The sequence below is a fragment of the Chlamydomonas reinhardtii genome, chromosome 10 (genome assembly GCF_000002595.2).
Source record: "Chlamydomonas reinhardtii strain CC-503 cw92 mt+ chromosome 10, whole genome shotgun sequence".
NCBI classification, from domain to species: Eukaryota; Viridiplantae; Chlorophyta; class Chlorophyceae; order Chlamydomonadales; family Chlamydomonadaceae; genus Chlamydomonas; species Chlamydomonas reinhardtii.
Window position 1 is genome coordinate 1,829,297 of NC_057013.1, and position 25,605 is coordinate 1,854,901.

A 25,605-nucleotide genomic window follows, 5' to 3' on the forward strand; every position below is an offset into this window, starting at 1 on the left:
GACGAGCACTGAGCAAGGGCATGGACGAAGCTCGCGGGCCAATTCGCTGCCGTTTGCTTCCGCAAATAATCCATTTGATAACGTTGGTAGCGGCCCATTCATAATTGCATACAGACTGTGCAAACACATCGTTTGTGACGAGAACGCGGTCCTCTTGAAACTTGACTCGAAATTATGCGCAATAGACGACCATGAAGGCATCAGGAGGACCGCAGAAGCTGCGGTTTACCATTCACGCGTGCTCGGGCGAGGTAAGCGCGCTTGAGCGCCAACATGGCGAACAAGTTGACCAAGGATGCTTCCAGCAGCCAGCGAACTCTGCCCGGCGCCTGCTTACAGGACACGGACTATCCTGTTCGCGAACTCCTCTACCACAGCCCGCAGACGCGTGGATGGCAGTCGCCCAGGTGCGAGAGCACCCAGGCCGCGGGGTATGCGGCACGTATACTGGCTGTTGCCCCCGTGCACTTGCCGGCCATCCTAGCCACGGCAAGGTTGTAACGGAAGCCCCCTGCCATTCAGGTTCTGCAAATACCCTCAGGAGATCGTCCTGCGCTTGGAGCAGACGTGCAAAGTGCAGCAGATTCAGATTTTGGCGCATGAGTATAAGGTACATGTGCCGGAGCAGGGGAGGGGGGGGGCGGGGACACGCCGGGCCGTTGCCCCAGGATGCGCAGCTGCAGGGCTTCTATAGCGGCAGCAAGCCACGGGGTGGATGCGAATAGTAAGAGGCTCCAGGCCTTGGATGGTGCAGCAAGCAGGCGGCGTAATGGAGGGGCATGGAGGGCACAATCAGCCTGCATGCCATCCAGTGCTTTCACCTTGTGGCTCCCGCTCCGACCCTTATTCCACCCTGCCGCCTTCCAGATTGCGACACGGGTGGAGGTGTTCGTGGGCGCACCCCAGAACCCGCTCGACACCGACCCCAACAACTGTATCTTCAAGCGCCTGGGCTACCTGTCGTTCGACAGCAATGAGCGCAGCAACCACCAGGCGCGCGAGCTGAAGAGCGTGCACGTCAACGTGCAGGCCTTCCTCATCCGCCTACTCATCCACAGATGCCACGTTAACAAACTAAACATCTACAACCAGGTGGGCCCTGGGGTAACTAGGTGCTCGCGGCGGACCGCTGCTGAGAGAACCGACGGGCCAAACACGAGTCGCGGAGCACCCTGTGTGTTCACACCTGCTGCCTTACGAACCAAACCCGACTTTTTCCGCGTAGGTCGGCATTATCGCGCTCAACCTCATAGGCGAGCGTGTGGCGCCGGCACCGGAGGGCCCGCACGGCTTCCTGCAGCTACACCCCAACATCCCCACCGCACAGCCCTACTACAACGCGGCGGCGGCGGATGTGGCCGACATCAATCTGTGAGTGCTCGGCCACGGCCTGGACAGCCCGTGTTTATTGTAGCCGGGGCTGGGCAGGTCTGAGAGGGCGTCACACTTTCATGGAGGCACGCTCCAGGAAGCGGCATGCATCGCCTGCTTTGGGGAGCACCGGACCGGTCCTGGGGGTGTAGCCGACTGGTGCAGGGCAGGTGCTGCGCAATGTCATCATGTAGCCTGTGACAAGCAAGGACAATCTGCGCATGTGCAGGGACCTGCACGTGGACACGGTGACAGCGGTTAAGATCCGGGAGCTGGCGCGGCAGAAGGATGAGGCGGTGGCGCGGGAGGACTACGACACAGCCAAAATGCTCAAGGTGGGACCCAAACGCATGAAAGACGGGGGCTATGCACGAGAGGGATGTGGCGTAGGTTGCGGCAATCGCCGGACGATTGAGGCGTGGGAGTCCGTGCTTTCGCGTCGGCCCGCCCCGCGACAAGGAGGCCACGTGATAAGCTGCGTGTTGTGGCTGCAGGCGAGCATTGAGCGGCTCAAGGTGGTGGGCCAGAAAATTGCGCAGCTGGAGGCGCGCAAGCGGGCTGCGGTCGAGAAGGAGGACTACGACACCGCAAAGGTCATCAAGGTGGGTCGAGGGGTACCGCGGTGGGAGGCAGGGAAATGGCTTTTGTTTCGCACAGCTCTTACGCTTGCTGCTTTGTTGCTCGGACAGGCGGATATCGATAAGCTGCGTGCGGCGGGAGAGGGCGCGGCCATGGCGGCCGGCGCAGGTGTGCAGGCGGGAAGCTTGTATATTCGCGTGAACCCATCTCTGTCTGTGTCAACACACGGTTGCGGTATGAGAGTGTTACCAAAGCGCCAGCTTTAAACCCGAGTGGTGCCGAAACGTGCAATTGGCTGGGCATCACCATACCAGCCTGGCGCGACATCGGAGCTGTCCAGCCAGCCAGTTCCTCCACACCCTCCGTGCCACCCTTTTGTGCACAGTGGCCAACGCCAGCAAGAACCCGGACGAAATCTTCAACCGGGTGCTGGGCAAGAAGGGCTCGGTGGGCCCGGGCGGCGGCAACCAGCCCATGCTGCAGCTGCCCTACGACGACCAACCAGTGGGCGGGCGGCCCGGCTCAGGCGCGCCGCCGCGGCCGGGCTCGGGGGCGCCGCCATCTGCTCGGGGCGGGGGCTCGGGGCCGACGTCGCCGCAGGGGAACTTCCCTGGCGGACCGACCGGTGAGTAACCTAGAGCCTTGCGCTTCCAGCGCGTTCGTTGTACAGTGCGTTGGTCTCCGCCTGCTCCCGCCAGACCCCAATCGCCTGTCAAGCGCTCACGCCCAGCCGGCCATGCTGCCAAACCTGTTCCACCCCACTCCCCGTGGCCGCAGTGGAGGAGCCGGACGAGGAGTACCACGCCGGACCGCAGACCTTCCAGTCGCAGGCCAGCGGCAACAGCCGTCACCAGGCCTACGACGAGCGGCCCGCCATGGGCCGCGGCCGTTACACGCCCAGCGAGGAGCAGATGGCGGCTGTGTCGGCGGCGCGCAAGGCGCCCGTGCACCAGGCGGAGGACGACGGCGTGTCGGCGCCCGCAGGCTGGCCTGGGGACTTGCCGGCGCCGGAGCAGCTTGCAGGTGGGGGACTCGCCCAGCGTCGTGGTGGGGGACGTGCATAGGCAGTGCTGCGTGTTCAGTCGGCATACGCGAAACGCAAAGGGAATGGGTCGCCAAGCCCTATTGTTCCCTGCTTATTAACAATTGTGGGTGCTATGCGGTATGTGCAGGCGCGATCGCCAAGGATGCGGAGGCGCTGGGCGACATGGCGGGCGAGTACGTGGCGCGAGCCTTCTTCTCCAAAAACTGGCAGCTGCGCGACGCGGCCGTCGCTTACCTCACCAAAGAGGTGCGGGGCCTGGCGAGCTCTGCAGCGCAACGGAGTGCCACCCATGACTCTTTCCTGATGACTGGCAATGGCCGGGCGGGATGATTAAGCATCGAGAAGCACAAAAGTTTGGCAGTATTCCGGGCCTCAGCATGCCCGTGCATTGTGGGCTTGTCCCTGACTAGGAGGCTGGCCTTCCCCTTGCGCAGGTGTCAAGCGGCGGTATGGAGGGCAAGCGCGAAGCCTTCCGCACGCTGGTGGGCGTGGTGCGGCGCGGCATGAAGGACAAGGTGGCCAACGTGTACCTGTCCTGCCTGGCCCTGCTGCCGGCGCTGGTGGACTCGGGGCTGGGCGGCGGCGGGCGCGAGATCGAGGGCATGTCGGAGCAGCTGCTGCCGGCGCTGGTGGAGAAGCTGGGCGACAACAACGCGCGCCTCAGGTAAGCAATATGCAGTGGCCCCGGGCGGAAGGCGCAGCCGCAGCCCTGCGCTTGGGATCCTGCCTTTAGGAGAACGCGTCGGCTTTGTTTGCCGTGCAAAGCGGGTCATGTGCTTTGCGCAACTGTGTCTCAATACCTGCCGTCCCATTGGTCCGCTCTCGCACATGACCAGGGAGGCGAGCAAGGAGAGCATCATGTTCCTCGCCGGCATCAAGGACGCGGCGCTGCCGGCACACACCAGCATCTTCGTAAAGCCCATCAAGAACCAGACCGCCTGGCGCCCCGTGCTGGGCATCCTGCAGCTGCTGCGGGTGAGGCGCCGCCGGACCGGCCTCCCGCAAGCCCCGTGCCCCTCCCTTCACTGTCCTGCTGCCGCCTGGCATGCTGCCTAGACACGGACACATATCCTCCTGCCTTCTGCCTGATCCACCACTGCCGTAGTACCAATGGTCCTAGCTGATTCCCTCCCAGCTCTCGGCAACGGAGGACCTCGAAAGTTCCCCAACCCCCTGTCCCAATCCCCGGCCCCCAGGATCTGGTGCCGCTGGTGGGCGTCTCCAAGGCCGGCGACGGCTTCGACCTGGCTGAGCTGATGGAGTTTGTGGGCAAGGCCTACAACAGCCCCAACGCCGACGTGCGCAGCGAGGCAGTGCGAGTCACCAAGGAGGTGCACGACCTGGTGGGACCCGCCATCAGGTGCGGGCGTGTAAGGGCGGGTGGCGTGGTGGGCGCGCGGGGCTGCTGCGGAATGCTGGTGCCTTGTGTGTGGAAGGGCAGTGGAGGGAGCGGGTTGGGACTTGGGAGCGCATTCAACTGGGCGCAGTAAGTGGGTGTTGTAGATGAGGAGCGCAGTACGCTGTGCCGTGACCGTGTGTGGGATTCCGGTGCCCGCAGGAAGTGCATGCCCAAGGACATCAACCCCAAGATCAAGGAGCAGGTGGACGCAGTGCTCGGGGGAGGCGACGCACCCGCGGCCGCGGCGCCGCCGCCTGCGGCTGCGCCCCGTGCGGCACCCGCGCGCGCGCCGGCGGCCGCCGCAGCCAAGCCACCGGCAGGGAGAGGCGGCGGCGCGCCCAAGCCCGCTGGCAAGGCGCCACCACCACCTCCACCCCCGCCGCCGCCGGCACCAGGTGCGCATTCCTGGATCCTTGACGCGGCTCCTGCCTTGTCTTCGCTGCCTGTACTGCTGCGCAGTGGCGTCTTGATACTCATGCCAGCGAGCTCCAAGCTCTGGCAGGACTGCCACCCTCGCCTCACCCCTTCATGTCCCCATCTCTCGTACATACTTCCATCATTACCGCCAATACTACCGCCACCACCACCACCACGCAGACGACCCGGCGGCGTTTGAAGCGGAGCTGGCCTCGCGCGAGGACCAACTGGGCCCCGCCCACCCCGACGTGGCGGAGGCCTGCTCCAACCTGGCCATCCTGTACAACCAGAAGGGCGAGTACGACAAGGCACTGCCGCTGTACGAGCGCGCGCTCAAGATCTACGAGAAGCACTTTGGCAAGGACCACCCCGAGGTGGCGCACACACTCACGGACCTGGCGGTTCTGCATCTGGAGCAGGTGCGCGGCACAACGGCGTGGCTGCCAGGGTTTGGGGGGTGCAGTACGGCGTGCTGGTGCAGATGGGAAAGTAGGAGAAAGCGAAATGTCTTTGCATGCGGTATGCGTGAAATGGCTTGATGGCAGAGGGGCCCGTGGCAGCCGCTGGGTGAAACGGGAAACTAAATGCCCATCTTTCCGGCTGTCCCTCTGCCGCGCCGTGCACAGGGTCGCGAGGAGGTGGGGCGACCGCTGCTGGAGCGCGCGCTGCTCATCCAGGAGAAGGCGCTGGGGCCGGACCACCCGGACGTGCTGGCCATCAAGGACGTGCTCAACTCGGACTGAGAGCTGCTGCTGAGGAAGAGCAGGAGGAGGAGGCAGGGGACGACGGCAGCAGGGAGCTGCGGGGGACATTGCTGAGCGGAGGAAGGGCAGGATGCGGCAGGGCCCGAGGCGGCACCAGCTGCGACTGGGAGGCCTGAGGTGTGTGCGGCGTGCGGGGCAGGGCACGCACCACGTTGGGTGAAGTGTGGAGTAGGTGGTGGTCCTGGCTGGAGGGGCGAATGCCGCAAGCAAGTGCTGTTTGGTGGGCGTGTCACGGAACAGCCAGGTGTGTTGCGGCCGCACCAGTTTTCGGCCATCGCCGGAAGCCGCCCGCACGTTGACGGCGACGTAGACAAGTGCAAGACCAGTTGACTATGTAAGGAAAGCTTTCCCAACCCTGCTGACCCGTCGGTCTGCAAGATGACTCGGCGCCGAAAGGCCGAAACCCGCTCTACCCTGTTTTTCCGAGTACCTTAGCAGCGCCTACAGAACGCGTATCTCATTCCTAATGTCACGCACGCCCATGAAAAGCATGCTGAAATTCACAGACGCCCAGCCCACATAGGATAAGCGGCTCGCTAAGTCTGCCTCGGCGGCTTATAGCGACTTCGTAGTTTACAATGCGTCTGCGCACCGTGGGTGCGCTGCTGGCAGCACTTGTGTTGCTGGCGCAGTCGCCTGTGCCAAGTTGGGGCAGTCGCGACGGCTCCCAGCCGCAAGCCGCGAGCAGCGGCAGTAGCAGCAGTAGCAGCAATGCCGGCGGCGCCACGGAGTCGGCGCAGACGTCCACGCCGGCTACCGACGAGGACGCTAGCGGCAGCTTTGGCTCGGACCTAGGCGCCGCGGCCGCGGAGCTCCTCAACCCGCGCAGCTGGGACGTAATCGCACCGGAGGTGGTGCTGCCGACGGAGCGCGGCAGCCATGGGCGCGTTAGCTCCGACAAGCCCGCAACAACGGCTGGCGCCAGCCACAAGAGCGCTCGCGGCTCCTCCCCCGACCCCTGCAGCCACCAGCACACGGCTCACGAGCGTCACGGCCACGCGGTGCTCAGCCGCGCTGTGGGGCTGCTGCGCGGCGCGGCGGGCGCGCTGGCGGTGCGCCTGCGGGAGGCGGCGCAGCGGGCGGGCGGCGGGGTGCTGCGTGGCGTGGAGCACACCGCTTCGGACATGGCGCACGACCTGCGTGATCCGTCCGCCTGGGAGGAGAACCCCTGGGTGGCGGAGGAGGTGCAGCGGCTGCTCCAGGAGGAGAGGGACCAGGGCCACACAGGCCAGCAGCAGCAGGGGAGCAAGGAGCGGCAGCAGAGCGGGCAGGCAGGCGACGGAGCAGTGGCGGCGGGCCCGCACCCGCGGGGCGGGGCGGGGTGCGGCGTGGGCAGCCTAGCGGCGGCGATGGGGGTGGAGGGCCACGTCCGGGCGCTGGTGAAGGAGCTGCACACCCTTGTCGCGTGAGTGGGATGTGCATGGGCATCTTGCGTCTTGCCTTGAACGATTCAGGTTTACGGATTGCGTTCACGGCCTCCCCTCCGAGTACGGACTCCGCGCGCTGAAAAACCAGCTTGCTCCTGTTTTGCTCTCTGCCGCAACGATGCTTCTCCTCATTGCAGTACGCTGGAGGCCCTGTCCCGCCCTGCAGCGGACCTCAGCAGCCCGCAGCAGCTGCAGCCCTTGGCTGACGGCGCCGCGGCCGCACGCCGCCACACCGAGGACCTGCGGCTGGCCCTGCAGGCGGCCGCCGCCGCCGGGCCTGCGGAGACGGAGCGCCCTGGCGAGGGCGAAGCGGGCGCACCGCTGCCGTCTGCCGCTGCCGCAATTGGGCCGTGGCTTGTGGAGATCATAGAGTACACAGAACGGCAGCTGGGCCACGCAGAGGTGAGAGCCACAACGCAACGTTGCGTTCATGCTAGTACAGATAACGCTTGTGGCTGCACGCCCTCCACTCGGACCCCTTTATTACCCCCAGAACTTATTACCCCTGCCCACTTCACATTGCCGCAGGAGCTGGTGCGGGCAGCCCTGGGTTACGGCGAGCACGGCGCCGCGGCCACTGCGCACGACATCGTTTCGGCTGCTGCGGACTGGGTCCACTCAGCCATGGTGCTGCTGCGCGATACCGCCACCCCCGCCCCCACCGGCAGCGGCACCTCCGCACCCCCACGCCCGGTCACCGGCACCGCGCCGGCTGCCGCCGCTGCCGGGGCCGCGCCGCTGGCGTCTGCCCTACTCGGCAAACACCGCAGTGGCCAGCAGCACAGGGAGGCAGCGGGGATGTGCGGCGGCTCGGCATCGGACTCGGCCAACAGCTTTGAGACCTGCTCCTTCGCTGACATGACTGTGCCAGTAGCTGGCATGCCGCCCACGCCCCACCTTCCCGCGAGCTTTGATGAGCTGCCGGCGGACGCCGGGGCCGCACGCGCTGTGCTGTCCACACTGCCGCCTGCGACGCTGGCGGTGGTGGGGCGGGAGCTGCTGGTGGGCGCTTGCGGCGAGGCGCAGCGCCTGAAGAATCTGGCAGCGTTCCCGCAGGAGCACGGCGCGGGGATGGGCGCGGCGGTCGATGGGGGCGAGTCCTCAGTCATCAGAGACAGGTGAGGAATGGGGAGACTGCAGGCGGGTTACGACGCCTGGCTGAACATCACGTACAAGTTACGGCTCGGCGGTACGTTGTGTGTATACGACCCCGCTGTTTGTGCATCCTGTACCGCTCTCGCGTCCCCTGATGCCCACAGATTGTTCCTGGCCTTTGTGAAGGCGGCGAGCGACGCGCACGCGGCTCTGGAGCACCTCGATGCCCACAATGGCGATGCCATGCCCAGCTCCTCGACCCACGTGGCCACCGCCATTGACGAGCTGCTCCGCTGCCGAGCCCGCCTCGGTGACTTGCTGCGGGATGTTGCCGAGTTCTCACCCGCCGGTGCCACTTACCGGGCGCCCGATGCCGCCGCCAGCCCCGAGCCACACCAGCAGCAGCCTCAGGCGGGCATCGCGGAAGAGCCCACGGAACAGGGGGAGGAAGGGGAGGAGGCAGCACGCGGCAGGCATATCCCTGGCATGGCTGTGATCCAGGCCGCCTGGTCACGTGCCGCGCACGCTGCAGGGGCCCTGGGTGATGCTCTTCACCTGCACCCAGGCTCCCAGGATGCGGCGGGAGGTGGAGCTGGTTCGGAGGAGCGGCAGCAACAACAGCAGCAGCAGCGGAAGAGCTCTGCATGGCCCTTCGGCGGCGCGGAAGCATCCTACGTGACGGCAGCAGCCGCGGTGCTGGACGCGGAGGCGTTTGATGTCGGCAATGAGGCAGCTGGAAACCCCCAGCAGCTTCCGCAGCTCCCGGTCTATCATGCCCCTAAGCCGCCGCCGCTCCGCCTCACGGCGGCCTTGCGCGCCGCCATGCAGCACACCGCGGACACCGCCGCCGCCGCGCGCGACCGTGTGACAGCCCTGCTGCACAACGCTGTTGCTGCGGCGTCCCAGGCTATCGCTACCGCCAAGGCGGCCACGCTGCCCCGCCCGCCACGCCACCCGCACCCTGCGATTGCCGCCCGCAAGGCGGCCGAGGCCGCGGCTGCAGCGGCGCAGGCTGCTGCGGATGCAGCCGGCAGCAGCAGCCACAAGGCATGGGGCGGCATTCGCAGCATCGGCGCGCTGCTGTGGGCGCCGGTGCAGGCGGTGCGGGAGCGGGTCGGCGGGTGGCACGGCCCAGCCCCGGAGGCTGCTACTGCCGGTGCTGGTGATGCTGTAGCCGATGCTACAGCCGAGGCGCTGGACGCCAAATTGATGCGCGTGTGGCGATCGGCGGTGGAGCAGCTGGAGGCATCGGCGGCTAGGTGCGTGTGTGTTTGGCGCAATGAGAGCCTGGGTGGCACGCCCGTGTGTCACTGCTTGTGGGCCCCGCCACGCGCACTGCATGCCAAGAAGCCGGAGTTTTTTTTGCTGCGCTACTTTAGCTGCGCCCGTATCTTCGCAACACCGCTGACGCTGGTGCTGTCTGTTCCCTGCATCTCCCGCCCCTGCCCTGTAGCTTTGACAGCGTACAGCGCATGCTGCTGACCATGCCCCGACTGGGCGCCGTGAGTGGGCTTGGTGCCGCCGGCGACACGCTTATGGGCGGCGCCTCCGACGCCGCCGGCGCTGCCGGGCCGAAGCCCGGGCAGCCTCCTGCCACCCTCACGGTCGAGCCTTTGCTCAAGGCCTGCCGCCGCCGCGCCGTCACTGGCATTGTGGGCGGCAGCGGTGAGGGACAGCAGCAGGACGCCGGGGCGGACGTGTGTGAAGACGAGGACGAGAACGCGACAGCGGCTGGCCACGCTTCCAGTGATGGCGCAGCGCAGGCGAGTAGGGAAGCCGCCGTCAGCCCGAGCGCAGCTGCGCTGCGCGCGGTGGAGGCGGCTGGCGCAGCCCTGCAAGACTTCCTCTCCCGCACCGGCGCGCGCCTCGGTACCACTGCCCGCGGCCAGGCCACTCACGCGCAGGCCGCAGCCAAGGAAGCTGCGGGGGCGGCCGCGACTGCAGCCCACCAGGCGGGTGCGGCTGTTGCGGCCGCTGGCCACGCCACCCATGATGCGGTCGCAGCCGCTGCATCTGCCGCGGGCAACACCGCCACAGCGCGTGCAGCGCAGCACGCCGCCTCCGCTGTGTGCCACGGCACGCAGCACGCCGCTCACGCGGGCGCAGAGGCTGCACAGCACGCCGTGGATGGAGTCAACTGCGCCGCCCATCGCGCCAGCGACGCCGTACGCGACTCCATAATGTGCGGAGCGACCAGTCTGGGCAGTGCCGCTGTGGGTGCGGCGGACATGATTCGTTCGGCCCGCCATTCCGCCGGCTGCGCCGTCAGGGATGCTGCGGCAGGCGTTGCGTCAGCGGCTGGAGGCGCAGCGTACCGACTGGGTGCGGCGGTGGTGGGGTCGCGGGAGCTGGCTGAAGACTCGGTCAAGCGGACGGCACGGGTGGCGCGGTCAGTCGCTCAGGCGATGCGTGCTGCCGCGGAGGCTGCTGCCCAAGGCGTGGCGAGCGCGGGCAAGCAAGCGACGGGTGCTGTGGCGGGCGCGGGCCGCTCGGCTGCTGAGGAACTGCACTCGGCTGTGGGGACTGCTCAGCATGAAGTTGAAGCGGCGGGTGAGGCCGTCAGGCACGGCGCCTCCTCGGCGGCGGACGCCGCCCGCAAGGCGGGACAGGCGACAGCTGGCGCAGCTGCAGCCGCCGCCGGGGCCCTGCAGTCCGGCGTAGGGCACGCAGGAGCTGAGGTGACCGGCGCGGCCGCAGATGTTGCCCAAAAGGCGCAGCACGGCGCAGAGCACGCGGCGGAGAAGGTGGCAGAAGCAGCGGCGGATGCGGCTCGCAACGCGGCCGGCGCCGCGGCGACGGTAGGACGGCGCACGGCCTGGCTGGGCGCCCGGCTGTGGCTCAAGGCCCAGTTTGCATGGGTCAGCGCCCCCGTCAAGGCTGCGCGCGCTGTGTGGCGCGTCTACACACTGCCGATATGGCTGTGGCGGCGACTGCGTGACCTGCCGCCGCCGCTGGCGCTGGCGCCACCGCTCGAGCGCGCGGCGGAGGCTGTGGCCGGCAAGGTTGCAGAGACGGAGCGGCGCGGGGCGCAGTCAGCGGGCGAGGTGCTGCAGCGCCTGTCCGCAGCTGCTCACGTGCTGCCGCCGCCCAGCGCTCCTGATGCCCGCAAGCTCCGCCGCGGTGACGCCGTTCTCAGTGGCGCCACTGCTGCAGCGGAGGACCTGGGCGCTGCTGTCGCCACCGCCACACGCGCCGCGGCGCAGCACGTCGCGGGCGCCGCTTCCGACGCCGCAGGCACGGCCACAGAGGCGGTGGCTGGGGCTCTCGACCATGCCAGGGCCGCTACTGAAGGCTTTCTCGACGCCGCAGGCACAGCCCTGTCACCGCGGGATGGCCACCACCACTTGGCGCCGCGGCACGCGCACCCGCAACTGCCTCATGGCATTCAGGCGGTGCGCGCCGCCGCCGCCTGCACGGCCGAAAACGCCTGGGATGCGGCATGCTGTGTTGCCGGCGCCGCGGCCGACAGTGCTGCGTGCTGGGGCGCCGCCGGCGACATCCTCGCCCACGACGTGGTCTCCAGCGTCGCCAAGGGCGCGCACACCGTCGGCGAGACTATGGCGGCGGTGCCGAGCGCGGCTGCAGCTGCTGTCAGCCGCGCGGCGCAGGCCGCAAGCGGAGCAGCCGGAGATGCGGCGGCAGCGGTGAAAGGCGGCGTAGATCGCGTGGCTGAGGCCACACGTGACGCCGCAGCGGCAGCACGGCTTGCGGCGGAGTGCGCTGCCGCTGGTGTCGGTTCGGCGGCTTGCAAGGCGCTGGAGGCCGTGCGCCTGGCTGCGGAATGCGCCGCAGCGGGTGTGGGGTCAGCGGCGTGCAAGGCTGCAGAGGTTGCTGCCGCGGCAGCCCGTGGTGCCATGCACAGTGTGGAGGGAGCCGCACATCTGGTTGGCGACGCAGCAATGGCCGCAGGCGCCAAGGCAAGGCACACGGCAGAGGCCGCAGCGGCCGCTACCGTAGCGGCTGCAGATGCCGCTCGTAAGGCCACTGCGACTGCGGCGCACCGCGCAGTGGACAAGGCGGCGGCGGCAGGTGGGGCGGCCACCAGCGCTGCAGCAAGGGCGGCGCAGGCGATTGAGAATGCCATGCGTGATGCCGCAGCGGACGTAGCCGGCAGAACAGGTGTAGCAGCCTCGGGAGTGAAGCATGCTGCCGCAAACGCCGCCCACGCATTGGCGTCGGGTGCTGCGGCAGCTGGCCACGCGATGGCAGACGCCACTGAGCGTGCCACAGAGGCTGCGTTCGCTGCGGCTTGGGAGGGGGTTGAGACGGTGGTGGACGCTGCGGCCACGGCGGCGGGCACTGCAGGCGCTGCGACCCGTGCGGCGAGGGAGGCTGCAACCAAGGCGGCCGCCGGGGTGGCCGATGGCGCGGCGGCGGCGGCGCACGCGGCGCAGCGCGCCGCGGCAAAGACCGGCGCCACGCTTGGTGCTGCCGTGCGGGCGGGCCAGGAGGCCGCTGCGCACGGGGGTGAGGCGGTGGAGGAACACGCTGCTGCGGCTGTTGGTGCCGTTAGGGGCGCGATCCATGCAGCAAGTGAGGGCGCGGCGAGGTTGGGGCACTCCGCAGGCGCTGTTGGCGAGGAGGCATTTGAGCGGCTGGCGGATGCAGAGCAGGCTCCTGTGGGCGCGGCGGAGCGCGCGGCGGCGTCAGTAACCAACACGGCTGCAGCTGCGGCACGGGGCGCGGCGGCGGTTGCTAGAGCGACGGTTCAGGGCGGCAGACAACTCGCCAGCCACCTGCACCCGTCGCGGCCGCCTGCTTCTGCAGCCGGCCACGGGAAGGCGCAGCAGCAGCAACAGCCGCAACCATCCGCGCCCCAGCCGCCGGAATCGCGGCTGGCCTGCTCTGGGGATGACTGCTTCGACCTGGCTGACACCCTCATTGACAGCCTTCTCGCACCGCTGGGCTCGGCGGCCGCCGGTCCCGCTACAGCTGGTGCCGCCGCCGCAGCGGATGGTGGAGGCGCTGGTGCCAGTTGGCTGGCTGCAGGCAGGCCGCCAGGTGGTGGCGCTGCGGTTATAACGATGACGATGCCACGTGATGAGTTGATGGCGGTGGCGGCTGACTTGTACGGCCCGGTGGGCGCGGGGCTGGGCAGGGCTGACGTGGCGGCGGGCCTGATGGCGGCTGCGGCGGCGGCGGGGGCCGGGGGCGGTGGTGGCGACGGTGAGGAGGGGGGTGGTCACGGCGGCGTGCTGGGCCGTGTGCGTGAGGCTGTGGCGGAGAAGCTGCATGATGCCGCGGTGCGCATCAAGCCGTGACGCGACGGCCGCAGCGGCGGTGCCAGTGACAGGCAGGCATCTAGTGATTGTGCACTGCCAGCTTGCAAACATGTACTGTTAAGGTAACATTGTGGACCTGATTGAGCCGGCGATGTACGGTACATTGTGCGGCATATGGAAGCAGTTGATGTCGGCTGTGGTTACGCTGCCGGTCACAATGGAACCCTAGAAGGTGGCCGAGTTGCCAGTCGGTGTAAGTTGAGAGGCTGAATCCCCAATTGTGTTGTGCCGTGGCTCCGTGAGGCGATGGACTGTGGGCAGTTGCGGGCACGCGTCTGAGGTGTTGGAAACGGACCTGTTGCTCGGTTCCCCGGCTCATTCATGTCTAGATGCCGGATGCCCGCAGTCGGCCCCAGAGCAGTGGCCCGGGGTATCAAGGTGTGAACTTCCGACAGTGCTGCATTCCCCCTTCTTGTGATTGTGCTTCCCTGATACCGTACGCCCCAGACAAGGGACTCCGTGCCACACGTGCGTCTTGGTTCGGCTGGAGCTGAAGAGGCGGCTGAAGCTGCGAAGGCCGGCGCAGACCGCTCGACAGCGGCCACGTGCAGGGGCCCGATTTGGACGCAGCGGCTGACCACACGAACTTACAATAACAAGCAACGCGCGGGATTAACACAAGGAGCTGCAGCGTCCCGCAGCAGCGCGGCAGGACGCTCCAGCCTGATCCACCATTCCACCCGTTCATATAACCAGAGATAACAGCAACAGTCACGAGGGACTGGCCCGCCGAAAAGCGCCATCCCCTGGTTGGCTGCTGACTTTGGCAACCATCACAAGTCTCCATACGAAACGTGTCTTGGGCATTGCGCCATAAGTGGGAACCAAGCCACAGTCCGCCACAGCCTCACTACACAGTGCGCCGTGGCGCAAAGTACGGCTCACCACATGCTGCACCGGTGTCACCAGCTCGTTAGGCGGCGGCACCTGGGCACCAGCCACAGGCCAGCACGCGTGAAAGTGTGAAACACCCAGCAGCGGCCTCAGGCTGGGCCCGTGTGCTGTCGAGTACCAATGCCGTCCTTCTGAAACCAGCACGCCACGCTTTGGATACGGTTCTTCCTCGTTCAAACCGCAGTGTGGCACAGCACATGCGCGGCAATACTCTACACGATCATCAAACCTGCTCAAACTCCCATCCCGTCCTTTTAAGCCAGCTACCTGTTGGGGAAGACATATGAGCGTGTCATGCGCTCCCATTTGCACCCATTACTATCTACCGCATATGCCAGGACTTCATACCTATCATCAAGTGCCGGGAAGGCAGTCTAACCTTGAGTCTAACCAACCGATTGCACGTTCCCCTAGCTACGGCCAGCCCCATGGGGTGCACCCCACACGTCTTGGTCCGACCATAGCAGCCGTCTATTTGCAATACCCCTGCTCCATCAAAAACGGACCATTGATTTGCGCAGCGTAGGACACCACACAAAAAGTATTGTTGAGAATTGGGATAAATTGTAGCTGCAATCAATCCTAGTTTGTCGCCGCAGCAGCCAGCTTGCCCGCAATGTCGCTCTCCGCAACAGTCTGGGCCTCTCGTTGCCTGCTAGTATAGCTCACGCTGCTGCTCTTATGCCTGTCACGAAGGACCACGCTCTAGTGCGCACGGCCACATATTCATCTTCGCGCTCCACGTGCCTTGGCTGCCGACCCGAGCCCGCAGATGCTTCATCCGCTTGAGCAAACGAACGGCTCTGTGACGCGTTTCAGCCCTGGCACCAAATGCGTGGACCTGAATCCAAACGCAAGTAACCCCCAGCAGTGCGCCAACCCTTTCAGTACAATACTTGTTCATGAGGCTCCCTCTACAACAGCAGATCCAGCGGTCGATGCATGCAACAATCAGCCGCGCACACCTCCAGGCTGGAACCATCCACCAGATCACAAGCCAATGCATCCGTGGCAGTGCATCCAACCAAAAAACACGGTCTCTGCAGTGACCCAGGCTATCACACTCTAGTGCTCAAGTAATAATCTGGGGTGTGGCACATGATGTTAGCATCAGTGGTGGCGGCTGTACAGCAACTGGCTCTTGCGCCAATTAGCCAACAAATGCTGTCAGGACACCCGCGTTCCCGTACAAAATTTCAATGGCTTAATCTCCATGAATACAGTACTGTGCGCCATGCGCCTGCTGGCCTCAAACTCCCCCACACACCGGCCCTGATCCACCCTGTATGGCACGCCCTACCCCAGTGCCCGGTTGCCTGCCCCCGGGTTTCACATGCAGCCACCCCCCGACAATTCAAATGCATCGACCTATAACATGCTCTGCACTGCATGCCCTCCGCATGTGCGCTCTTTTGGCCCTGTAGCCAATGGCATGGCCTGGGTGGTATCCCATGTAACACTCGCCGTCACCGTATCAGATGAATTATCCCCCCGTTGCACGTTTGCACGGCGAACATGTCAGAAGTAGGCTCACTCCCAATTCCGAGTAATGATTCCTCAGGCCGTTACGCAGGAAACAACGTATACGCATCCCAACATGGCCACCTGGACATGGGGCGCGCTCAAGCATCGCACAAGTACTCAGGCCGCTTGCAAGTGGCATGCAAACATTCAGGCGCATGGGCGCATTGCAGGCAGCGCAAACCCTGCCACAGCGACCTGGATACCGAGACTATTTGAAGCAGTGACAGCCGCAAAGCAGTCCAGGTACTAAATCAGGTGAATATCAAACGCATCTAGACAAAGCGCCTGGCCACCATGCCATGTGTCTGTCCGACACGCCAGCGGTCCGTATTCTAGCTAGGGGCGCGGCGGGGTCCACAGGAACGTGTCCATCACTCCCTTGCCCTTCACCTCCACGCCCCCGCTCGCCGCCCAGCCGCTGCTGCCGCCGGTTCCACCCCCACCGGCCATGCTGTTGGGGCTCAGCAGTGAGTACTGCGGGGCAAAAAGCACGAATACGGTTAGGCGCATTGCTTGTTCAGGACAAGCACGGCTTCGCGCCGTGCACTTGCAAGTAAAGCCACCCCCATTGCGGCGAAGCAGCTAAAACTGCCTGTTGCCACCCACCCGCACTGTGTTTTGACTTACCATATCAGAGCTGACGTGGATGCATCCGGGTGTGCCGGTGCTCTCCATGCGGCTGGCGGTGTTGATGGTGTCGCCAAACAGACAGAAACGCGGCATGCGCGTGCCGACCACGCCTGACACCACGGGGCCACTGCAAGCAAGGGGATACAGAAGTAATGCTAGCAAGCTTCTTGCTTTACTTCAGTTGTTGGGGAGCATGCTGGAAACGTAAACATGTGTTGGGAGGCGCCGTAAGCTGCAAGGATGTCGCAAAGTCTGCTGCGTGCAGGCAGCATAAAGCTACGATTTCCCACCTGTGGATGCCCACTCGTATCTTGACCGGCTCGCCAGTGGTCGGCAGCGTCACACGGGACGCCGACCGCAGCACTGCAGCAAGCGGCGCACAGACGTTACGCACAGGCGGCGAAAGGCCCGAGTTGCGAGTGCTTGAGCTGCGATAGGCCGACAATCTATGCCCGCCCCCCTGTTAGCACGGCAGAAACACGCCCCAAAACCACTACACACCACCACCACACACGCCAGCAGGCATGTACATACGTGCGACCGCGCGCATCAAGCAAGTGCACTCGCTCGAAACTCACTGGCGCGCGCAAAGGCAAACACCTTGTCCGCCTGGCTCGCGTCCACGCCGTCGCCCTTGACGGCGGCAAAGCCCTCCGCGTCCTCGTGAATCAGTCCGCCCGCCACCACGTAGCAGTCACCGATGGTTTCCACCTGCGCAAGCACCCCCGGGAGCCACGTGGATTGCCTAAGCCAGGCCAGCTGGCGTGCCCGCCAGTGCCAGTGCGCCCATCCGCCACTAACACGCACGTGCGCCCTCAACACATTGAGCAGTGCAGTGACACGGTCCACATGCCAAAGACCCTGTTAGTACCGTATGAATGGGGTTGCACTGCTGGTGTCGACAGATAGACGCACAACACATGGAATTATGCACACACCTTGTACACGCCGTGCACATCCAGCTGCGCGTCGAAGCGAACAAACAGGTCGTTGAGGAAGCGCATGACCACTGTGGGCGGCAGCACCTTGCACATGGGCGTGAAGCCTGCGCGCGGACACAGAGCATAACCAAGTAGTGGTTTACAAGGACTGACGGTCGAAGCTGCAGCAGACGGCTGCACGCACTTCAGCGTACGTGGGATAGCCTGTGAGTCCCGACCCCAGCAGCACACGCAGTTTGTTGCGCACCCTGGATATCCGCAAACAGCACTGTCACGCGGTCGTGCCATGTGGCCAGGCGCGTGCAGTCGCGCACGTGCGGCCGCCACGCCGTCAGCGCAAGCGTGGAGTCCCTGCGGAGTGCAGGACACGTAAGGATGCAGGTTGGGACAACAGGCAGCCATGCGAGCGGCGTACATGGTGAGACATTGAAGCGTTCCAGCCAGGCCGTGTGTGGCGCAGGGTGTGTTACGGCTAGGTGCGCACTGTCCGCGTGTGGAACTCCGCTTACTTGCCACTGATACATCCGCGGCAACAGCACACGCAGCCACGCCCCCTAAGCAAGTACGTCCCGCTACCTCCCTACCTGCGGGCGCGCTCGGCGTGGCTTCCGTCTGGGTCGCGGCCCCGGGCGGCCCGTGGCGCCGCCGGCAGCTCCCCGGTGCCCTCAGGCGCCTCCTGCGGCTCCGCGTCGCCATCCCTGGCGGCCTGCGTGCCTCCGTGCGTGCGTGGGTCCAGCAGCGGCTGCTCCAGTGCGCCGCTGTGCAGCTCCTCCATGTCGAGCTGCAACTGCTGCTGCGTCATGTGAGCGGCGGGGTCGTACGCCTCCTCCATCATGTAGGCCAGGACTGTGGGAAAGATGGAGCGAGGGGGCAGGTTGACGGGGCGGCCAGATGGGCAGGGCGCACGCAAGCTACTGTCGGGCTAGCGTTGCGGCGGGGTGTTGCGTGCACGAGCTTGGCATGGCATGGGTATGAGCGACCCGGTGAGGTAGTAATCGTAGAATGGAAACACAAGTGCACGTAACCTGTTCGGCAACTGTGCATGCACGCTCGCAGCCGCGACGGAGCCTGGCACGGGGCTGGCACACACCGTGTCGCGGGAAGATCTGCTCGAGCAGTCGGTGCTCGGCCTCGGACACCTGCGCAATGTGCCGCTCCGCCTCCACCTTGGCAGTCACATCCTTCTGCATAACTATCAGCAGCCTGACGGGCGAAGGGGAAACATGGCCGGTGCGCACAGGCGTGGTTCTGGCAGTGGTTTTGGCCAATCCGAACGAGGCAAAGTGCAGGCAAAGTGCAGCACATGCACACATGGCGCATCAACTGGCGCTAACCCACATCGCCAGCAGCGCCGATAACCACTCAGTACTGCATGCTTAATTGCTCATGCAAGGGGCCGCTGGAGCTTACCTCTCCCCAGTGGTTGGTTCCTCCACACACACCGCTCGGACCTCGTGCCATGCAAGGGCTTCCTGCTGCTGGCTCGGGCCCGCGCCGCCGGGGATCCATGGATCCGTGGCTGAGGCCTTTTGGGATGCAGTGGATGCCCCTTGACCCCGCAGTGAGGTGCCTCCTCCGCGGCCGCTACTAGCGTGGGCAGCAGCTGCCGCTGCTGCTGTCGGCGGCCCGCTGCGGCCCAGGGCCGGCGACAGCAGGCTGGACGCAGCCCCGGCGGGCTGGGTCGGCGCTGTGCCGCCTGCTGTTTGCATCACTCCACCCCGCGCCTGCTGCTCCGTCACGCTTCTGCTGCCGGATGACGCCGTGGGCGCTGCCACCGTGGCAGCGGCCGCGGGCGGCGAGGGCTGTAACAGCCGATTCAACAACTCGTTGGAACTGTTCCGGCGAAGACTCTCAACGCCACCGCCGGCGCCAGCTGTCTCGTCGTCGGACGGGTCTGCGGAGTCGTTGCAACGCGTGAAAGCGTCACGCGCCTTTACCTCGCTGCGAATGGCCATGGTGGGGTGGGCCCGCCGCTCCACGGCCTCCGGCACCACGGAGCACCGGCACGAGACGGCCGCGTGCACAGCCGCCGCCGCGACGTCCTCCCAACTGCCAGATTCCGCCGCCGCCGCCGCCGCGTTGCCTGCTGCTGCACCTGCAGGCATGCGCAGCGCCTGTTCAGAGTCCGAACGGCGCTCGGCTAGCACGGCAGCCGCAGGGGGCTGCGGGCGCGGGCGGTTGCTACCGCCGCCGCTGCTGCCAGGCAAAACCGCCGGAGCTGGAGTCGGGCCGGCAGCGGTGCCGGCGGACCCAGCAGCTGGCGTCGGCGTCGGCTGTAGCAAGTGGGACTGCGACTGTGACATGAGTGACGGAACGCGAGTCGGCGGCCACATGCCAGTGTATGCGAACTGCGCGTGCTGCTGCGATGACACAGGAGAGCGGGCGGCCGGCGAGTGCAACGCGGCGCCCGCGGTTCCGAGGTGCGCAGGCGCGTGGTTGCTGTGTGGGCTGATGAGCAGCAGGCTGGATGCCGGCGCTGGGTACCTGGACAGTGTCGAGGCGAACTGGAGCACGCGCGATGCCGGGCGGTTGGTGGCGCTGCCAATGCCCAGAAGTGAGTTAAAGCCCTGCAATGAGCGGCGCGAGGCAACACGCGAACGCCGTTTTAGAAGCTGATCCATACGGCGGCAACGTCAATCATTACCATCACCCAGCCAGAAACCCGTAGCCGCAACAAATAAAAGGAAGGCATGGACACCTGCTGCGATTCCACGCACCGGGGACAGTGCATTCAGGCCGGCAGGCTGCGACAACCGTGCTGCCATGCCGCAGCTGGTTCCCACGCCGAGGGGATCCCCGTCATCGCCGCCACAATGGTGCGTGTATTGCAGCGCGCCGCCGCCGCCCTGGCTGCTGCCGTACATCGCTGCCATCGCCGCCGGATTGAGCAGTGGCGTCATACCACGGGCCCGTCCGCCCCTTGGCGGATCAGCGCTGCCACGTGCCTGCTGGAAAGCCAGGGCGTGCCCGGCCCCGCGCCTTGCGCCTGTGCTGCCACGGGCTGCCAGTGCGCCGGCAGCGACAGCCGCAGCAGCAGGGCTGAGGCCCATGAAGTCGCGGGCGTGCTGTGCTGCGGTGCTGCCACCGGGATCCGCCATCAGGGCGTCACGCGCCGCTACGCAGCTCCTGGCGACATCCGCAGCTGCCTCTTCGTCGTCGTCCTCCTCCTCCTCCTGATCCTCCTCCTCACCCGGCATGGACAGCCACCCTGCCATCTGCGCGCGTTTCAGCGACGGCTGCGTTCGGGCCCGCGTCGGCCGCGCACCGGCCACCACCGCGGCCATACCTGTGACCATTGACCCCGAGGAGGGGGCTCCGGCCGTGGAAGCCGCGCCGGTTGGCTTGAAGGCACTGTCAACGGAGCGGCCTGAGTCCTGCGCCGCCGACGTGAGCGACAGGTCGGGGCCGTCACGTGCAAGAAGGTCGAGGACAGAATGCCGGCGCACCGCCCCAACGGCCGGGCTGTGTGCTGCGACTTGCAGCAGCTGCTGTTGTGACGGGCTGCGGTGGAGGGCGCGAGGCGGAGTTTTGACACGCGCACCGCTATTGATGGCCGCGTTCGCAACCGCCGAGTCCTGATGGCTCTGTGTTGGCGGCATCAGCGGCTTTCCTGTCGCTGTTGGCAGCGGCTGGCGCGCCTGCTGCTTGGCACTCTCAGCATTGTTGCTGCCGTTGGCCTGGCTTATTGACGACGGGTCGACCGAGGAGCGGACGCTGGATGCGTCATACAGGACCTGCACACAGCAGAAACCAGGAGTCAACAGCAGGGGGCTCAACTCCATACTGGCAAGTACGGGATGTTTTGGCGAAGGGTTGGCTTAGCCGTGTTCTTCAGCCCGGTAGCCGCATGCCGCGTGCTGCGCGCTCGTGGAATCCACTGGACTTGGCACCACGCAACGCCCGCCACCCCTGCCCTACCTGCCAGCTTGATGTCGCCAGCGGATCCACCGACTTAAACAACGACGGCCGCGCGGATCGTGCGGGCCGGCTGCTGCCGCCCACGCGTGATGACTGGTGACGTGTCAACCCTGACGCCGCCGCCACTGCTGCTGCCAAGCTTCCGCTGCCGGCGGCGCCCGCGCCCGTCATGCCGCCAAAGGTGGCACCGCTGCGGCGGCTGCCACCCACCGCGCCCGCTGGTGGAACGCCAGCGCTGAACGACTGCTGGTGTGAGGCACGGCCTGCCATGAGGTTGTGCAACAGTACGCCCTGCCTCCCAACCCCTGGCAGCGGCTCCTCGTCAATTCCTTCCACCGCAAGCACCTTGGGGCGCGCCATGTTGTCAACCGAGTAGCTCCTGTAGGCGCGTAGGACAGTCTCCCAGTCGGCGCCTGCGTACAGCTCCTCATCCTGCTGGATTGGGGCAGCGCCGTCGGCCTGCTGGCTCCGGAGCTCCTCAACCGCAACCGGGGACGTAGACGCAGCCCGTCCGCGCGCCGCGGCGGCGACTTCCACGCCGCTGGCCCGTCCGCCGCCTGTAAGCGCCCCGGCGCGCCGACTGCTGCCGCTGGCAGCGCGCTCGACGTCCGCGGCCTCCAGAGTCATGGGCGTCACAGAGCTGCTGCGGCCGTGGGGCTGGCGATGCCTGCTGCTGGTGCTGTCCACAGTTGGCACCTCGCCAGTCTTGCTGCCGCTGCCACCGCCGACAGCGGTCGTCACGAAGCGAGCGATGCTGCTGGTGAGCCTCCGAGCAAACGACGCCGATGCGACGCCCACCGACGCCCGGCGGCGAGAGGTGCGCTTCTTTGGATTGCTGCCAATGCTGTCATCAGCGAGACACGCATCCTCATCCCTGGGCACATGCTCCCCCGCAATAAACGCATCAAGGGTAGCGCGCCTGGCGTGGCGGCTGCCGCGCCCATGGAATGGGATAATGTCCGCGGTTGCCATGGCGGCGACGCGGAATGCCTTGCTTGCGCTGGTCGCGGTTGCCGCTGGCGGCGGGGTGGCGGCGGATGGCTTCCTCGTGTCCGAATTCCTCCGCAGCAGCACCCGAAGCGTGCGCTCCACGCGGCTTTCACCCGCGCTGCCGCTGTCGTACTCTGCTGTCGCGGCGGCGATTGGAGCGCCGCCGGGCACCGCAGTGGGGGAGCCCACATCGCCGCCGCACACACCGCCGCCGATGCGTGTTCCGGCCGGCATCGCCGCCGCGCCGCCGCGCCGCAGCGTGCTGCTGTTGCGGCGTGTGTGCCTACAAGTGTCGGCGGCATGAGGATCGCTGCTAGCAATTGACGCTGTGTTGGCCCGGCCCGCGGTTGCTCCGCCGCTCGCCGCGCTGAGGCCTGGCGCCGCGGAGTTTATAAGCCAACCTCGGGCTGAGCTGTTGGGCCGCACGCTCGGCGGTGCGATGGTTGATGAGGCTGTGAGCGCGGCCATCGCCGCCGCCACGCTGTCGTCAACGCTGCCGCAGCTGCTGCCCTCATGCAGCCGCATGCGCCTCCGGGTGGCATCAGCCGCCGAGGCAGCCATGGCAGTGACGCCAGAGCTCCAGCTACCGTTTGAGCCCATGGCCGTTGCAACATGCACCGCCCCTCCAGCTGACGCTGACGCCGAAGCTGACGCTGCAGCGGCCGTGGCTGCGGCCGCCGCCGCCAAAGTTGGGGCCCCTGCTGACGCCGTAGCTCTGGTGTACCCGGAGAGCCCAGCAGTCGCCAGCAGCAGGCTGGCAGCAGGCAGGTTACTAGGCATCACGCCCTTAGCATGCGACGCCACAGCTGCCGCGGTGGGCTCTGCCACCGGCAAGTAAACCTGTGCCTCTGAGGGCTTTCGGGATTCTCCCCTGAGGCTGTTGCTCCCGCTGCGCGGTCGCAAGGAGGAAGCCACGCCACCCAAGGGGTCGGCGCGGCGGCTCATGGAGAGGGTCAAGATAGAGCCGTTCGCCTGTCACAGCAGGGAACAGAGGCCACACGATGGCGTACGTCATCAGCATACGTTGTGTGCACCGCATATGCATGGCGAGGATTGCATCGAAACAAGCAGGTATGCGGTCCGCTAGCCTGCGGCCTCGCTCTATCTTGCATATGCCCCGCATGCTGCGGCTCTGCTTACTTGCGCAGTGCCAGGGCATGCACCCCTCGCACCGAGGCGCCTTCGTCTCACCTGCAGGTGCTGGTGCGGATCGCCGTTGCCCTCTGCGGCCTTCTCGTCCACCTCCTCCAGCAAAACGTAGTCGTGCTCGGTGCCCGCGCCGAAGCCCCCCGCGCCTGCTGATTGCAGGTTGAAAGGGGCGCTGGCGTCGTGCGGCGCCGCCACCGCCGCGCTGAGGCCCGGCACGTCCTGACTGCTGGAGGACAGGTCGTGCTCCTGGATGGGCCGCAGCCCCGACTGCGGCTGCGGGTGGAGCTGCGACAGCGAGGAACGGTGCAGCAGCAGCGGCGGTGGTGGTGACCGGCTGCTGGCGGCCTCGGGCCCGCCAGCGGCGTCCGCATGACCAGCAGTCGGCACCTTGGATGTGTCCACGCCGCCGTGAGAGGCGTTGCTCAATTCGTCCGGTGAGACCGCCGCTGGAGCCGCCGCGGTGATGGAGGCCGCGTCGCCGCTGTTGCTGCCGTGCAACATCGGGAGCTGCGAGTTGCCGACACAGCACACCACAGCGGTGTCACTGCGCCAACCGGAGCCGTCGTCGTCGCCGGCCATGTTGGCGGCGGCAGCGCCAGGCGAGGCCTTCGCGGCGGCGGCACCCCCGCTGCTGGAAGCGGCCACGCCGCCGGTGGTGGGGCAGGCGACAGCCGCGTTGTACGGCAGAGGGTTCATGGCGGCGGATGGCCAGGGGCTCGTAGCAGAGGCTCCATTGTAAAGAGTCAACGGCACACGCACGAGGCCTACACGCATTCATGGAGATTACAGCAGGCATTAAGATTGGTTGGGTTGTTGATGAGGACTGGGCACTATAGCAAGATGAGGCGTGATTCGTGGCCGCAAGCCACCGACTCACCTTCCCACATGCCAGCGTTCTCCACCGTTGCTGTGAGCAGCTGCTCCAGCTTCTGCGGGTCGCATGCAAACAGCTGCGGAAGCAAGTTCACCGACGAAGCGTGCGGCTGCTGCAGCTGCTGCTGCTGCTGCGGCGGCGGCGGAGCGCTGCCGCCCTTGAGGCGGTCGCCGTAGAAGAGGTGCGAGGCTTCGTTCTGGTAGACAACGGCGCCGTCCTCGACAGTTAACACTGACACAATGACCGGCAGCGAGCGCAGGAAGAGCACGTCCAGCAGCGTTTGCGCCAACAGGGCGCCACGAGGCGCAGCGTCAGCGGCGGTGTGCGGCTGCTGGGGCCCTAGCAGCAGCTGGCGAGCTGCACCGAACGCACACGCCGGCGGGTTGGCGCTGCCCGGGCCGGTGCGGACAGGTGACACGCCGGCCAGGGGTTGGGCGGGCGACAGGTCCACGTGCAGCAGCAGAGCAAGCTGCAGCTGCTGCTGAGGCCCCGAGGTGCGGCTTGTGCCGCTGCGGCGGCTGCCGCGGCCGAAGCAAGCAGCAGGGAAGCACCCGCGTGGCTCGGTTTGGTCGCCTGACTCAGCCCGCTTGAGGAGGCATGGAGTTGCCACGACCGCGCAACCCGACGCACCCGCCAGCATTTGAGGCCATGTGGGGCGTAGTGCTTCTGGCTGCCTAATCTGCAATTCTAGAATGCGTGCGAGCTCGCGCGCGAGCTCATGACCTAGAAACGTACTGCCATGTGCGTTGGTCGACGGGCGCGCTCCCAATTTGAGCGCAGCGCGATTCGCCCAAACGACAACTACGTCGGAACATGTTGTGTCGCTGTACTGAGGAGAAACCGCAACAACTGGCACAGGATTAGCCGCATAAGCGCCCTCCAACAACGTGGAACATGTCACAGGCCATTGAAAATATGCGCCAGCCATCAATACGACTACCGGTGCAGTCTTATCATAAGCGCTGCGCGGTGGGCTTGCAAGCTGCCTCAGGTTTCAAGGCTCCTGAGTCGGTCATACCAGTCAAAGCTTCCACTAGAGTCATAAGTGAATGCATACAACGCATGGAAAGAGGTAGCACCAAGAATTCGTGCGACTGTCGTCCGGCAACCCACCATGCGCATTTCGCGCAACCCGCTCCCGAGGCAAACCCAGATTTTCCGCTGCTCACATCCTTACAACGGGTCGTTCGTGTGATGGCTCGCGTCTACAGACCGGCCCTGGGCTCACCAGGGCGCTCACCCTGCGCCCCTGCCATCCCTGCAAGGGCCTGCACGAGGCGCACCCTCAGTCCCCACACAGAGGTGC

The 25,605-nt window shown here is 66.2% G+C and overlaps 3 protein-coding genes across 3 annotated transcripts; 2 read left to right on the forward strand and 1 right to left on the reverse strand.

Annotated features, from left to right (window-relative positions):
• Nucleotides 1–85: 85 nt before the first annotated feature.
• On the forward strand, nt 86–5,925 carry CHLRE_10g431150v5 (uncharacterized protein). Its single transcript, XM_043066649.1, has 17 exons — nt 86–251; nt 340–407; nt 523–610; nt 868–1,092; nt 1,226–1,371; nt 1,601–1,706; nt 1,866–1,973; nt 2,061–2,118; nt 2,336–2,575; nt 2,728–2,973; nt 3,123–3,241; nt 3,430–3,659; nt 3,832–3,970; nt 4,192–4,355; nt 4,554–4,789; nt 4,992–5,230; nt 5,438–5,925. The coding sequence occupies exons 1-17, from the start codon at nt 192–194 to the stop codon at nt 5,552–5,554; spliced, it is 2,589 nt and encodes an 862-aa protein (XP_042920046.1). The 5' UTR covers nt 86–191; the 3' UTR covers nt 5,555–5,925.
• Nucleotides 5,926–6,016: 91 nt separating this feature from the next.
• CHLRE_10g431200v5 (uncharacterized protein) lies at nt 6,017–13,698 on the forward strand. Its single transcript, XM_043066650.1, has 5 exons — nt 6,017–6,980; nt 7,140–7,404; nt 7,531–8,120; nt 8,262–9,356; nt 9,551–13,698. The coding sequence occupies exons 1-5, from the start codon at nt 6,154–6,156 to the stop codon at nt 13,356–13,358; spliced, it is 6,585 nt and encodes a 2,194-aa protein (XP_042920047.1). The 5' UTR covers nt 6,017–6,153; the 3' UTR covers nt 13,359–13,698.
• A 256-nt stretch (nt 13,699–13,954) lies between these two features.
• On the reverse strand, nt 13,955–25,336 carry CHLRE_10g431250v5 (uncharacterized protein). Its single transcript, XM_001702451.2, has 13 exons — nt 24,303–25,336; nt 23,468–24,189; nt 21,287–23,248; nt 20,086–21,102; nt 18,779–19,935; nt 18,459–18,571; nt 17,953–18,214; nt 17,616–17,719; nt 17,366–17,472; nt 17,006–17,138; nt 16,718–16,790; nt 16,425–16,554; nt 13,955–16,271 (listed from the first exon to the last, which is right to left on the reverse strand). Exons 1-13 carry the CDS (start codon nt 24,937–24,939, stop codon nt 16,134–16,136), a joined length of 6,555 nt encoding a protein of 2,184 aa, XP_001702503.2. The 5' UTR covers nt 24,940–25,336; the 3' UTR covers nt 13,955–16,133.
• Nucleotides 25,337–25,605: the final 269 nt, after the last annotated feature.